General features: G+C 42.1%; 1 protein-coding gene across 7 annotated transcripts in view; it reads left to right on the top strand.

The window, feature by feature from the left end:
- Positions 1-15,302, top strand: part of tmcc2 (transmembrane and coiled-coil domain family 2) — a 156,747-nt gene that overhangs the window by 117,517 nt on the left and 23,928 nt on the right. The window contains exon 1 of one of the 7 annotated variants that reach the window (XM_068057457.1): positions 5,761-5,972. The exons of 5 other annotated variants lie outside the window; for them this stretch is intronic. In XM_068057457.1, the coding sequence (XP_067913558.1) occupies positions 5,889-5,972 (84 nt within the window). In that variant the 5' untranslated portion in view covers positions 5,761-5,888. Of the gene's footprint in view, positions 1-5,760; positions 5,973-13,596; positions 13,853-15,302 lie in introns of those variants that run through there. One more of the 7 variants, XM_068057459.1, reaches the window with a different exon arrangement.

Genomic DNA, 15,302 nt, shown 5'->3' on the forward strand with positions numbered 1-15,302 from the left:
GGCTTTTATTCTGCATCTGCTGCTAATGAGTGGGTGATACTGGGATTTCATGCTTTGCTTATATGATGTGAGCTCAGTTTCACATTCTGGGGTACAGCTTATTGGTATTGTAATACCTGGCCAGAACTTGTAATCTCACAAAAAATGAAGGAAGAACTTTTAAAAAAAAACTTTTTGTACTTTGCCCTCAAGCTCCCCCAGTTGGTAATAACTTGATTGCAGAGCAGGACAGCAACAGATTCAATCCTGATCTGAGTGAAGAAGTAGACTTGTCCTTAGTGTCTGGCCTAAGAAGGGGAAAAATCAACCCACTCCTGATATCAATCCAGTGACCTTAGTGGGAAGTACCTAGTCTTGTTTGGGCTTGGCTGGAAGGCTTTCCATGGCCTGCTAACACTTGCTGTCATGAATAGTGATTACTTGAACAAAGCATAAGTGAATTGCTCCAGCCTGTGAATCTACACCGTGAATTAGTGCCTTTAGGAGGACAGCAGAAATATGTATACTCTTTAGCTATTATACCTACACCTGAAAAAAAATTGAAGGAGCAATTGTGGAGAATGATGACTCTAACTTTTTTGCCTTTTGGCATATAAAATTACTTCCGTAAATCTTGTTTCATGACGTGTGAATGGAATTCTTGCAGTCTTTTTTTATTTGTGTGTATATGGTATCATCTGCACTGTGCAGTAGCCTGGTGTCTCATGACAGACCAATAAATGTGGAAGTTAGCAATTTTTATGAGTTTATTTCAGATTCTAGTTAGTAGAACTTCATTCTTGTTTCCTCCTTTCTTGTGTTAACGTAGCTCTGCTATTTTTGTGAGCATCTGCATTTTAAGTCTGTCTTTAATTGCTCTATTGTCAGTTCAAGAAACTAGAAAAGATCAGCTCCAATTGAGCAGTGTGCAGATGCAGCACTGTGGAATTCTGCAAGGCATTGACTTTATGCTGAGATTCCCCATGTGGTGAATTCCCTGTCTCCACTATGCTTTTCCATTTAATGGGGGTGGGGTGGGGGTGAAGAGATAACAATGATAAGTGCATCATTTTCAAGTGGCCCTTGACAGAAAAGTGTGCATATGCAGAGGTAAGGTAAGGGTAGAAGTGGGTTCAGCTGTGATGGCTTCTGCACTTAAAAGGCTTGGTAGCATTTGTCTGGAGCATGAAGAATGGTTGCTTGGGCAAGCCGTCAGTGGCCACTTCCCCATCAGATGTTGTGGAGGTAGGGGATTTTGTGGGCCAAGTTTGATGGTGAGGATTGTGTCGAAGGGCATGTTAGTTTGAATGTAATAATAATAAAGTGCCCGAAATACTCAGCAGGTCTGGCAGCATCTGTGGAGAGAGAAACCGAGTTGATGTTTCAGGCCTGTGACCTTTTGATTAGAACTTCTTCTGATGAAGTTCTGATGTAAGGTCATAGACCTAAAAGGTTAACTCTGTTTCTGTCTCCACAGATGCTGCCTGACCTGCTGAGTATTTCCAGCACTTTCTGGTTTTATTTCAGATTTCCAGCATCTGCAGTATTTTACTTTTATTTTAGTTTGAATGTAGCCAGTAACAAATTAAAACAAAAATCAGTATTTGACCAGCTCAGTCTGAGTTAAGAACACAAACCTATCCAAATGAGCAATGTCCCTCAGTTTATTCCATTTGCTTCACTAACCAAGGCCTGTTTCCTGTTAACATTTTCCTACCCTATAATCCATATCCCTTCGCACTTTTGTATCATTTCAGCACCAGGATATTGCTGCAGGAGTTCTTCAGGGTAGTGTCCTAGGCCCAATTATCTTCAGCTACTTCATCAATGACCTTCCCTCCATCATAAGGCCAGAAATGAGGATGTTTGCTGATGATTGCACATTGTTCAGTACCATTCGCAACTTCTCAGATGCTGAAGCAGTCCGTGTCCGTATGCAGTCAGATCTGGACAACTTTCAGGCTTGGTTGCTACGTGGCAAATAACATTCGCGCCACACAAGTGCCAGGCAATGACCATCTCCAACAAGAGAGAATCTAACCAACTCCCCATGACATTCAATAGCATTACCATCGCCGAATCCCCGCACTATCAACATCCTGGGGGTTAGCATTGATGTGGTACCATTATTCAAGAAGGGTAGCAGGGATAAACCAGGTAATTACAGGCCAGTGAGTCTGAGGGACAGGATTAATCTCCACTTGGAGCGGCAGGGATTAATCAAGGATAGTCAGCATGGCTTTGTCAGGGGGAGATCATGTCTAACAAACTTGATTGAATTTTTCGAGGAGGTGACTAGATGTGTAGATGAGGGTAAAGCAGTTGATGTAGTCCACATGGACTTCAGTAAGGCTTTTGATAAGGTCCCGCATGGGATATTGGGTAAGAAGGTAAGAGCCCATGGGATCCAGGGCAATTTGGCAAATTGGATCCAAAATTGGCTTCGTGGCAGGAGGCAGAGGGTGATGGTCGAGGTTTGTTTTTGCGATTGGAAGCCTGTGACCAGTGTTGTATCGCAGAGATCGGTGCTGGGATCCTTGCTGTTTACAGTGTACATTAATGATTTAGATGTGAATATAGGAGGTACGAAAATTGGTGGTGTCGTAAATAGTGAGTAGGAAAGCCTTAGATTACAGGGCAATATAGATGGTAAGATGGGCAGAGCAGTGGCAACTGGAATTTAATCCTGAGAAGTGTGAGGTGAGGTATTGTGGGAGGACTAATAAGGCAAGGGAATATATAATGGGAGCACTAGGAAGTACAGAGGGTCAGAGGAACTTTGTGTACTTGTCCATAGATCACTGAAGACAGCAGCACAGGTAGATAAGGTGGTTAGGAAGGCATATGGGATACTTGCGTTTCTTAGCTGAGGCACAGAATATAGGAGCAGGGAGGTTATGAGCCGTTTCTTTACTGTCGTAGGATCAAAATTCTGGAACTCCCTTCCTTACAGCACTTTTGGATTACCCGCACCAGATAGACTGCAGTGGGTCAAGAAAGCGGCAGAGCGCCACCTTCTCGAGGGCAATTAAGGATGGACAACAAATACTGGCCTCGTCAGCGATGCCCACATCCCATGAAAGAGAAGAAAGAAATTGATTCCATTTTCTCTTGAATCTGTCAGTTGAGCTAGAGTTTAGTGCACTAGGTAGTTTATTTCCCAAGTCAATAACTCTGGCTATTTCTTAATCATAGTCTTTCCTTTTACTTTTCGGTTCTACCACAGGCTATCTCTTTACATCTAATGTATTTGTTGGCTTCCTATATTCCCCCCACCCCACACCCGCCACCTCTTCTAAATGGTGTTAATTTCCTTAATCGTCCTTCACACCTTAGATGTATATGTCTGATGCATATTATTATGTTCACAGCACTTGTCCCCTGGGGGGAAAAATTGTAAGTTTTTAATCTGTTATCTGATAGGATTAAGTAGCTGAGTAAGTGACTGCACCATTTGTACTAAACTGGTTGTTGCAATTTTTTTGTACTCACATTGAATTTGAGCTTGCAGTGAAAGTTATCCACAATATTTTGCTTTCATGCAATTTCTGGCTTGCTCAATTTTTGCTTTTATATTTTTCTTCTAAAATTCTCCTCTCCTGTATCTGACTCATGTTGATCTATGGTTATGTGGGTGGCAGTAGGTCTAACTGGGTAGCAGTCAGGCCTAAGATCCATGCTGATTTGACTCCACCCCCCCCCCCCCCCCGCCCCAACCTTTTAAAGTAGAGTGCTTTCAACTGCTGCCCCCATTCCACATTTGTGTTCTGTGCTAACATCTCACTTTGCCTGACTTAAAATGGCAAGCATACTGTATTTGTGTTGAAAGAAGATCAATAGAAGAGAATGCCTAAGGTCCTTAATACTTGTTTGGAGGACCCAAAGAAACTCGATCAGATTTCAGAAAGCAGCTGGATCTGTTTTGAACAGTAGCCCGAGTTAGGATGAATACAGTAAGTTTCTTCTTTTAAAAAAAAAAGGGCATAAAGGCAAAGTTGGTCAGATAGTATTTATTCCAGCGTGATGAGAGAAACTAGGAAAGTGATTTGTGAAGCAGTGACAATCTTTGAGGGAGTCACTGAATATTCAGGAGTTGGTACATTGGAAACAGGCTAATGTAGTGCTTATATTCAGATAAAATTGACAGACACAACCACAGCCCCATCAGTCTTTCTTTAATTCTGTATAAATAGGTTAATGGACCTGATTATCTAGAGTAATCTTGAGGGTTAGTTATATAATGACAACCTAGTAAACAGCAGTCAAATGACTTTAGAAGGGGATGTTCCTGCCTGACCAACCTCCTTGATATATTTGCAGAAGTGACAGCTTGCAAATACTGTGGTAAAGCCACATTATGTACTTAAACTTCCAAAAGACTTTTGGAAAGGTTCCGCATAAAAGGCTAGCAGTTATTGAATCATAGAATGGTTACAGCACAGAAGGAGGCCATTCGGCCTGTTGTGTGTGCTGGCTTTCTGAAGGAGTAATTCACCTAGTGCCATTCCCCTGCCTTCTCCCTGCAGCCTTGCACATTCATTCTTTTCAGATAGTCAATTCCCCCTTGAATTGAACCAACCTCCACCTCACTCAGGCAGTGCATTCCAGATCCTAACCACTTGCTGCATGAAAAAGTTTTTCCTCATGTCGCCATTACTTTTGTCAATTACCTTAAATCTGTGCCCTCTGGTTCTCAATCCTTCCACCAATGGGAACTGTTAATCTTAAAACAAGGGGATTCAGGACGTAACTCATGAATGCTGAAGAAGTTTGCAAAAGGGTAGAAAACAAGGGCTATTTGTTGCAGCAGCCGTATCAAGGTTGGGTGGAGAAAAGTGCTGCGTGGTGTACCTTGGTGTTAGGGCCATTACTGTTTCTAATTGACAACAATGACTTGGACTTAGAAATTCAATGCAGGTGCTGGGATTTGACAAATCACTGATCTACAGTATTAAATGATAAAGGGTGATTTTGTAAATGGAATATTTCAGATCTTATGCTACTTGTTGGGAGTGAATAATTATGATACAGAAAACTATCCATTCTATTGTCAAAGATTTAAATGAGTGATAGGGCAGAGGATAATACTTTTGTTGATGAAGTTATTGTCCTTATTTTTGCTAGTTTAAATCTTTGATGGTAGAATGGATTTTTTCTATATCAGATATGTAAACTCGGGAAAGGACTGAAGATGACTACATCAATGAATGTCACGATCAGCAATGAACCAAATATGTGCAATCCATTTAGGTGATTGAATTACCTGATCAGAACATTAAAACAATTTACCTTTTAATTCCAAGTCTACTGAATGCTTCTTTTAAATTCTGCCCTGACACAGAAACCCCATACCATCCTTGTTTTGTTAACGTATGTGCTGCAGCTATTTCTGTGAGCAAACTTTGCATCCATCTGTACAGAAGTCTAAGTAGTGCAGCCCCCAAGAGTGAAAGAGACATTCCATATTGCAGGCTCTTGGTCTGAACCACTAAAGTGAAGCTGGATTTGATAGGGGAGTGGAACGCTGGGGGAAGCTCAGAGAAATGCAGATGTTCGTCTCAAAGCATTAATTGTTACAAAACACTGCTGCTGTTGTCTTGAATGATGTGCAGCTTTTACAAAACAAATCAAATACATAAAACATCAACCTTCGTGTTCATTTGAAGTTACTGGCCAACCCTTGAAGATAATAGATAAATCAAGTTCAAAGCAGCTTGTTCTATTTTATTTCATTCCATGCTAAGTGATACGTTGAAAGAACAGCGTAGACACTCTGACAGGCCGTGAGCAGAGCAGTTCACAGGCTTCCTGCGCTGATCTCATCTCCACAAAGAACCCTCCTCGAGCTGGCATGAAGTAGAAAAAGGGGAAAGACAGAGGAAGAGAAGTGGCTTTTGGATCAATTAGCCATGCCAGGCAATGAGGTGGTGCCACCAACAGCAGATCATTGTCACCTGGATACAGTTAACGCTCTTGCTTTTCACATCAATGCGGTAAAACCAGATTATCATCAGTATATTTTTTTTAAAACTTCAAGCTACTGCTGTAAATCTCTGGAATAGAGGAAGTATATTTTGAGTAGTGGAGGGAAAATTTGATTGAATTTATTTTATTCTGTGTTCGTGACAGCCATTTCCCACACTCTCAGTAGTTTACACTTGTGCCCTTAGGGTTGTAAAATGAAAAGATGTTTTTGGCGAGCAATTTTACAAAGTTTTAACTATGATTCTTTATATGTGCAATTTCTCTGCATTTCATCCCTGCAGAGAACAGTAGAAGTGAAATGATAACATAGACACTGAAGGTGTTTTAAGAGTTTAAAACAAAATCAGGTCTATGTGTGTGTCAGAGGGTGTTTGCATAGAAGAGAATCTAGGTAACCCATCAGAAAAAGCTTCTTCACTTCCCTGAGCTTGTTTGCTATCCATTCTTGGCCTAAACAGTTGTGATTTTGTCAAAGGTTTATCCTTGAAGGAAAAAAATAGGTACATGAACTTCAAATTTACAGTAATTGCCTGCATCAGCACAGTTTAATATTCAAAATAATCGTGCTCCCAAAATAATTACACACTGGATTTCCCTTTTTGAGGAAAGAGGTTCTGATGAGGGTCATTGACCTGAAACGTTGACTCTGCTTCTCTCCCCACAGATGCTGCCAGAACTGCTGAGTATTTCCAGCATTTCTTGTTTTTATTCAGCATTTAATCCTTTCTTTCTGAGGGCTATTCTTTTAGTGTGAAAGATTTAATTATTGCAGAAAGGGAATGAATTGTTCACAATGGGACCTTCCATTGGAAAATTTCCCAGTGGGTGGAAACAGGAAACCCTTGAGCAGCAGAAACCTAGAATACAAATTTATATGGTGCTTATCTTTTTTTTGTGTGTGTATTTTCAAGGCTTTTTGTGAATGATGTACTTAAGTAAATGAATAAATATTGTAACAGCTTTCTAAATCCAAGTAAAATAAACTTCATATGGATACAAAGAAAAACTGCCACAACATGAAAATCTGAAATTAAAATGGACTGTGCAGGAACTATACCATGCTGGTTTAACAGGCTAAAATTTTGGGTGGAGATCATTTAGGTTCTGATAATGAGTCGGCACCTGAAATGTTATATTATATATGAGAAGACAGTTGCATACTCAGGGACCTTCTGTATGGTGAGGTAGCCGGAGCCAGATGACCAGTAGGGCCCCCAAAGCTCCGCTTCAAGGATGCTTGCAAGCGTGACCTAAAGGATCTAAATATTGACTATCGCACCTGAGAGTCACTAACAGGCAAAAGAGGGAAATGGCGACACATCCTGAGGACTGGTGTGCACTACCATGATGACCACTTGCTACGACAGGCACCAGTGTCAAAAACAACAACTCACAGCATCACTTGGCAGCTTCATGTGCAGCAGAACTGTACGTGAAGAATTGTAGCAGAACTTGCTTTCACAGCCATCAGCACCAAGAGAAGACAGCCCACCTAAATGGATTGTTTGCTGCGTGTCCATCATCTTTCGTAGATGCCAACCATATATGATGTCATAGCTGTGCTTCACCTGTGAACAATGTGAATGGGGTTCAACTATTCTGAAAATGATAGATGGGCCTTCCACCAGAATTGTTCTGACAAAGGGTTAAGCTGTCTCTTCTATATTCAGATTTTGAGACCTATGGTGTGTTTCCAGCATTTATTATTTTTTATGTCAGATTTCCAGTTTTTCTTACTAGTTAGTTCCTAATGTTGTGTGTACTGTAAGTGAAGCGGATATTACTATGCCACTGTCCTTTTTTTGCTGAACAGAAACTGATGTAGAGTTCACACAAATAATCAAATTGTCATTCCAATGCTTGAGTTACAAAATGTTTGTCTCTGCAATATTTTGTAAGAGACTAATGCTAAATGTGCAGTATGACACTGAATTTCACAGAAGCCCATGTTTCACTCCAGTGGCAAGATGCTTCTGTTTGGAAAGTGCTGACTGTCCCATCAACTGTTAACAGAATTGAAATTGAAACACACAGCTAACTGAAAAACACGAATATAAAAGCTTCCATGCATTTTAGCTGTGTGATGATGTGTAATAGTCCAATATTTTTTAAAAAACTTCTGCTCAGTTAGCAAATTTACTGCCCAAGGAGCTGAGAAGTACAGGAAGGTACAAGATCTGATCCCTGGTGTCCCCTGGAGCTGCTTCAGGAGGGACACAATTGAACTTGTTAGGTAGGTTAGATGTGAGTTGGCAAATAATTCAAAGTTCCAACCCCTTGAGCTTTATCCAGTGATTCTTGCTAACTATGATGCTTTCTGTAGTTGAATAAGTAGTTGGTACTTACTGTCTGAGCAGGGGTAAGGTATCAGAGTGCTGCAAATCCACATCGAACCAAAGCCGAGCAAGAAGTCAGCGCCTTCAGAAAAGAGGCAAAGAGATTTGGTGGGTAAAAACTGGGTCACTTATTTATCTATATCACATTCACTGTATAATTAGAAGCTGTGTTAATGACTTGCCTGCTACAATAATTAGGCAATGAATGGAACTAGTGACTAGTTTGGGCAGCTGGAGACATTTATCCAGTCATCCTCATCGTGTGCCTCCTATTTAACAGTTTCAGAAATGTTTAATTGCGTCTTTTTCTTCTATCTATTCTTCTCTTCCCCTTCAGTATCCATACCATTCTCACATGAGAGGTTGGAACATTTCATACTATGGGTTACTGTCACTGATGGTTCATGTAGTTGGGATGGAGAGGGGGGTAACATTTATGCAGTACTTATATCACATTTCTCAGAAACATCTCAAAGCATTTCATATACAGTGAATTACTTTATAATGCAGTGACTATTGTTACTTAGACAATGAAGAAGTTATTTTGCACAAAGCAAAATCTCTCAATCAATTATGATTAATGACCAGGCAGTCTGTTTTTGGTGGTAGTAGATGAGGAAGGAATGCTATCTCAGACAATCCTCTTGTTGTTCTTTGAATAGTGTTTTGGAGTTTTTAACATCCACTTAAATAAGGCAAGCTAAACCTCAGTTTAATGTCTCAATTGAAGTATGGGACCTTGAACAATGTAGCTCTGCCTCAGTATTGCATTGCTCCAGGCCGGGGCTTTGAGCTGACAACCTTCTGACTGGAGGCATGAGTGGTATAAACGGAGTCTCGCTATCTCAAATAATAGACTCACAGGCAGTAATGAAGCTGTCAGAAATCCTGCTCTGGGCAAGAGCTGAGATTAGAGCTGCAAGTCCAAAGGTCTCCTGGTGTGCCTTCTCAACCATCTGACTCAAAATACACTTCTTCAAGTAAATGTTTGAATAATCTTCTGTAACAATCATATTGTGTAAAGTTGTGTACAAATAAAAAGAGTTTTGTATTTTACTTGGCACAGTATAGTTTAAAAGAGTATGCGGCCTCAATGGTTTAGTGCATGGCCACTAGTGGTGGACTACAGGGAGGTACACAAGATGAAATGGAGAATTCTGCGGCATTTTATAACACTGGATGATGTTGCAAGGCCCTAGAGTGATTTAAACATAGAATAAGAGTTTTTAATCTGAGGCATTGGGAGTCCAGGAGAAAATATTGGTCAGGAAGGGCAGCTGGACTGGGTGTGGGTTAAGATATAGCAGCAAAGATTTGGATGAGCTGAAATTTATGAATGGTGTAGAATGGGAGGCCAACCAGAAGAGAATTGAAGTACTCGAGACTGGAGTTGACAAAAGCATGGATGAGGGTTTTAGTGGTAGGTGGTCTGAGGTAGGGGCAGTGGATAATGTTACAAAAGTAGAAGTAGCTGTTTTTTGTGATGGAGATTTTGTGATTGGGTCAGGTGTTTAGCTCAGGCTTGAAGATGACGCAGAGGTTGCAAACAGTCTGATTCAGCCTGCGAAAATGGCCAGGGAGGGGGGTTGCAGTCAATGGTGAGGATGCAGAGTTTGTGACTGTGCAGAGTTTTCCTGATGTTCAGCAGGAAGAACTGAAGGTCAACCCAAAAATGGATGTTGGAGAAGCAATGGGATCGCTACTGAGTGATTCGAGGGCATGCTGGTGGCGATGGGGAGATAGAGCTGGGTATCATTAGCATATATGTGAAAGCTCAAATAGGCGCAATTTAAATTTTTTAAAATAATAATGAGTGGGATTATATTTACTCAAAAAAAGTGGAAAATTGCTCAGGTATGTCCTGTCCACAAAAAGCAAGGCAGATACAATCCAGCCAATTATCAGTCCGTCAGTCTACTCTCAATCAACAGCAGCAATGGAAGGTATCATTGACAGCACTATCAAGCGGCACCTACTCAGCAATAACCTGCTTCCCAATGCTCAGTTTGGGTTCCGCCAGAGCCGCCCGGGTCCAGACCTCATTATAGCCTTGGTCCAAAAATGGACTAAACAGCTGAATTCCGGAGGTGAGACTAACTGCCATATAACGTCAAGACAGCATTTGACTGAGTGTGGCATCAAGGAGCCCTCGCAAAATTGAAGTCAGTGGGAATTGAGGGAAAACTCTCCACTAGTTGGAGTCATACCTAGCACACAGGAAGATGGTTGTGGTTGTTGGAGGCCTGTAATCTCAGTCCCAGGGTATTGTTGCAGAATTCTTCATGGTAACGTCCTAGGCTCAGCCATCTTCAGCTGCTTTGTTAATGACTTTCCTTCCATCATAAGGTCAGAAGTGGGGATATTTGCTGATGATTGCCGTGTTCAGTACTATTTGCAACTCCCCAGATACTGAAGCAGTCTGTGCCAGCATGTAGCAAGACCTGAAGAACTTTCAGGCTTGGCTGTTAAATGGCAAGTAACATTCGCACCACACATGTGCTAGGCAATGGTTATCTCCAACAAGAGAGAATCTAACCATCTCCCCTTGTCGCTCAACGGCATTACCATTGCTGAACCCTGACTATCAATATCCTGGGGGTTACCAATGACCAGTAACTTAACTTGACCAGCCATATCTATACTGTGGCTACAAGAGCAGGTCAGAGGCTGGGAATTTTGCCGCGAGTAACTTATCTCCTGACTCCTCAAATCCTGTCCACCATCTATAAGGCACAAGTCAGGAGTGTGATAGGTTGCTTTCCACTTGCCTGGACGAGTGCATCTCCAACAACACTTATGGAGCTCAACGCTATCCAGGACAAAGCCGCCGACTTGATTGGCACCCCATCCAGCACCTTAAACATTCACTTCCTCCACCACTGACACACAGTGGCAGCAGTGTGTACCATCTCCAAGATGCACAGCAGCAACTCATCAAGCCTCATTCGACAGCCACGTCCAAACCTGTAACTTCTACCTAGAAGAACAAGGACAGAAGACGCATGGGAACATCACAAGTTCCCCTCCAAGCCACACACCATCCTGACTTAGAACTATATCGCTGTTCCTTCATTGTCGTTGGTCAACATCCTGGAACTCCCTTCCTAACAACACTGTGGGTGTGCCTACACCACATGGAATGCAGCAGTTCAAGAAGTGGCTCATGCTGTCCGAGAGGTCTGGGATTTTGAGATACCTTGGATATATTCAGCATTATCTGAACCTCTTGTGTATATTGCTCCCTTAAAACATTTTCCTGGCTGTTGATTTTATTCTATATTCATTGTTCAATATGGACTATTAATGGAAAGTAGAGTCCTAAAGATTCTTCTTCTTTTGGGCCTCCTTATCTCGAGAGACAATGGATACGCGCCTGGAGGTGGTCAGTGGTTTGTGAAGCAGCGCCTGGAGTGGCTATAAAGGCCAATTCTGGAGTGACAGGCTCTTCCACAGGTGCTGCAGAGAAATTTGTTTGTTGGGGCTGTTGCACAGTTGGCTCTCCCCTTGCGCCTCTGTCTTTTTTCCTGCCAACTACTAAGTCTCTTCGACTCGCCACAATTTAGCCCTGTCTTTATGGCTGCCCGCCAGCTCTGGCGGATGCTGGCAACTGACTCCCACGACTTGTGATCAATGTCACACGATTTCATGTCGCGTTTGCAGACGTCTTTATAACGGAGACATGGACGGCCGGTGGGTCTGATACCAGTGGCGAGCTCGCTGTACAATGTGTCTTTGGGGATCCTGCCATCTTCCATGCGGCTCACATGGCCAAGCCATCTCAAGCGCCGCTGACTCAGTAGTGTGTATAAGCTGGGGATGTTGGCCGCTTCAAGGACTTCTGTGTTGGAGATATAGTCCTGCCACCTGATGCCAAGTATTCTCCGAAGGCAGCGAAGATGGAATGAATTGAGACGTCGCTCTTGGCTGGCATACGTTGTCCAGGCCTCGCTGCCGTAGAGCAAGGTACTGAGGACACAGGCCTGATACACTCGGACTTTTGTGTTCCGTGTCAGTGCGCCATTTTCCCACACTCTCTTGGCCAGTCTGAACATAGCAGTGGAAGCCTTACCCATGCGCTTGTTGATTTCTGCATCTAGAGACAGGTTACTGGTGATAATTGAGCCTAGGTAGGTGAACTCTTGAACCACTTCCAGAGCGTGGTCGCCAATATTGATGGATGGAGCATTTCTGACATCCTGCCCCATGATGTTCGTTTTCTTGAGGCTGATGGTTAGGCCAAATTCATTGCAGGCAGACGCAAACCTGTCGATGAGACTCTGCAGGCATTCTTCAGTGTGAGATGTTAAAGCAGCATCGTCAGCAAAGAGGAGTTCTCTGATGAGGACTTTCCGTACTTTGGACTTCGCTCTTAGACGGGCAAGGTTGAACAACCTGCCCCCTGATCTTGTGTGGAGGAAAATTCCTTCTTCAGAGGATTTGAACGCATGTGAAAGCAGCAGGGAGAAGAAAATCCCAAAAAGTGTGGGTGCGAGAACACAGCCCTGTTTCACACCACTCAGGATAGGAAAGGGCTCTGATGAGGAGCCACCATGTTGAATTGTGCCTTTCATATTGTCATGGAATGAGGTGATGATACTTAGTAGCTTTGGTGGACATCCGATCTTTTCTAGTAGTCTGAAGAGACCACGTCTGCTGACGAGGTCAAAGGCTTTGGTGAGATCAATGAAAGCAATGTAGAGGGGCATCTGTTGTTCACGGCATTTCTCCTGTATCTGACGAAGGGAGAACAGCATGTCAATAGTCGATCTCTCTGCACGAAAGCCACACTGTGCCTCAGGGTAGACGCGCTCGTCTATAGTTGATATAGTTGATATTTACAGGAATTGTGGTGTTTGCATTGTTTGCCTTGCAACATTTCTAAATGAGAACAGGCACAAGTGGATCCTTAGCTCCTGTCACTCAACAAAGCACAATGCTGATGTAAAGCGATACAGTAATGTGAACCTTCTGAAGTCTTACCTTAGCTGCATGCAGAACAAACTGTCTCCTAGCTAACCATAAGAAACTTGGTGAAAGGAGACACTTCAAAAGTTATATGGTAAGTCTCATTACTTCAATTTGCATAAAATAGCAAATGTTTTGAAAACATTTGAAATTCAGAAGAGTAGGAAAGGAAACCACTTCTGATGCAACCACTGTTTGCTTTTAATATGAATCATTTCGCAAACTTGTGATTTGAATATTGGGAAATTCAACTAATTTCAGCTATCTTGTGTAAAAATAGCAATACCGCATCCAGTGTAGTTTCAACCTAGCGCATTTGCGGCAGGCAATAATGTACTAGGGAAAAGATCTACATGCCACAGCTAAATAGCTATATATGACAAAGGGGCCACTCTGATTTGTTGGAGAGGGTGGATCCTACACCAGAGACAGTCATGCAACTGTGCTGTATACTGTTACTGATGGAAATGCTGTTTCTTGAGCTACTCTGACCTGTTCACCACTCCTCCGGTGCTGAGCTTTAGAGTATGAACACCACCAACTTTTGCCCATCATGTGGAGAGAAATTTCGTGGAAGCAACCCAAAGGTACAGTAATGCTTTTGCTGCTGAATTCTTTGGGAGCTGCATCTTCTTTAGTAACTGCCTGAGGATTGCCGCAGTCACTGTTCTTTCAGAACACACACTTGGCTAAAAGAATGGTCGCTTGGCTCTCTGCTTTTCTACAATTCTACTTCAATTCATTAGATTTTAAAATTTGCTGCAAATAAATTTTACGGACATCTGATGGTTCGAAAATCCCATGGATTGCAACAGAGTTAAATTGCGAAAAATGTTCTTAAAACACCCGTTAAAACATGTAGGAGTGTTTACGATCAATTGTATTGTTGCCTAAAGTTGGAAGTGCATCAGTTGATCTCAATGCATAGAAAATCCTTCATGTGTTATTGTGTTATGGAATGGAAAAAATGGTGGTACTTGAGAATTTTCTTAAGTGCTAAGAAAATTCAGATTTTTTAAAAAATGTTTCAGTCATCATGATAATATCAGTTTTAAATAGCATCTTCCTGGTAGGTTTTTATTCAAGTGGCCAGTGAAAGGTGTAATTGGCTTTACTTGTCACAATTTACAGTAAAACCTCGTCTGAAGTGGCAACCTGTTGAAAGATTGCTGTAATGCAAGATCATTTATAATAGAAATGTGGTTTGGGTATTGAGGTGAAATCTCATAACAATCTTCGTGCTTTTATTACCACGTGCTCCCAATGGACTGGGCTCACTCTGTTAAGACCATTGCCAAAGATAAGTATATCCTCAATTTGTAATTGTGGAGGCAGAAGTGATCCAATTTTCTGGAGCTGTCCATTTGCCAACGATTTCCAGAACCCCTGAGATTGGCGCCTCAAGTCTATTTATCTGATTTTGGTGTCTGTGCCCTTGCCATTGAGACACGAATCTTAGGACATTGTGGGTGTTAAAGTAGTCAGCCATTTACTGATGCTATGCCAACAATAGTGTCAAAGCTGCTTGTCCCATTGTAGGAGTTAGTCCATACAGAGACCAATGCAATTTCTACAGAGACCAGAGAGTGATGCAGTTACCTTGCTCTCTCATGTCTTGGACTTCTATCTATAATCTGTCATTGGTGTCTGCCATAGCTCAGTTGTTAGCACTCTTACCTCTGAGTTGCAATGTTGTGGGCTCAAGTGTCATTCCAGGACTTGAGCACAAAAAAGTGAAGGCTGAGGGAGGCTGCGTTGTTGGAGGTGCTTTTTTTTTGAATGAAACATTAAACGGAGGCCCTGTCTCCCCCTCAAGTGTACCAAGAGGATTCCATGGCACCATTTTGAAAACGAGCAGGAAGTTATCCCCTGTGTCCTGGCCAACATTTATCCCTCAATCAACATCACAAAAACAGATTATCTGGTCATTATCGTGTTACTACCTCCAGGAGCTTGCTGTGCTCACATTTCCTACATTACAACAGGCATTGCATTTCAAAAAGTATTCCATCGGCTGTAAAGCGCTTTGAGACTTCT

This window comes from Heterodontus francisci, chromosome 25 (genome assembly GCF_036365525.1).
Source record: "Heterodontus francisci isolate sHetFra1 chromosome 25, sHetFra1.hap1, whole genome shotgun sequence".
In the NCBI taxonomy this organism is placed as follows: Eukaryota; Metazoa; Chordata; class Chondrichthyes; order Heterodontiformes; family Heterodontidae; genus Heterodontus; species Heterodontus francisci.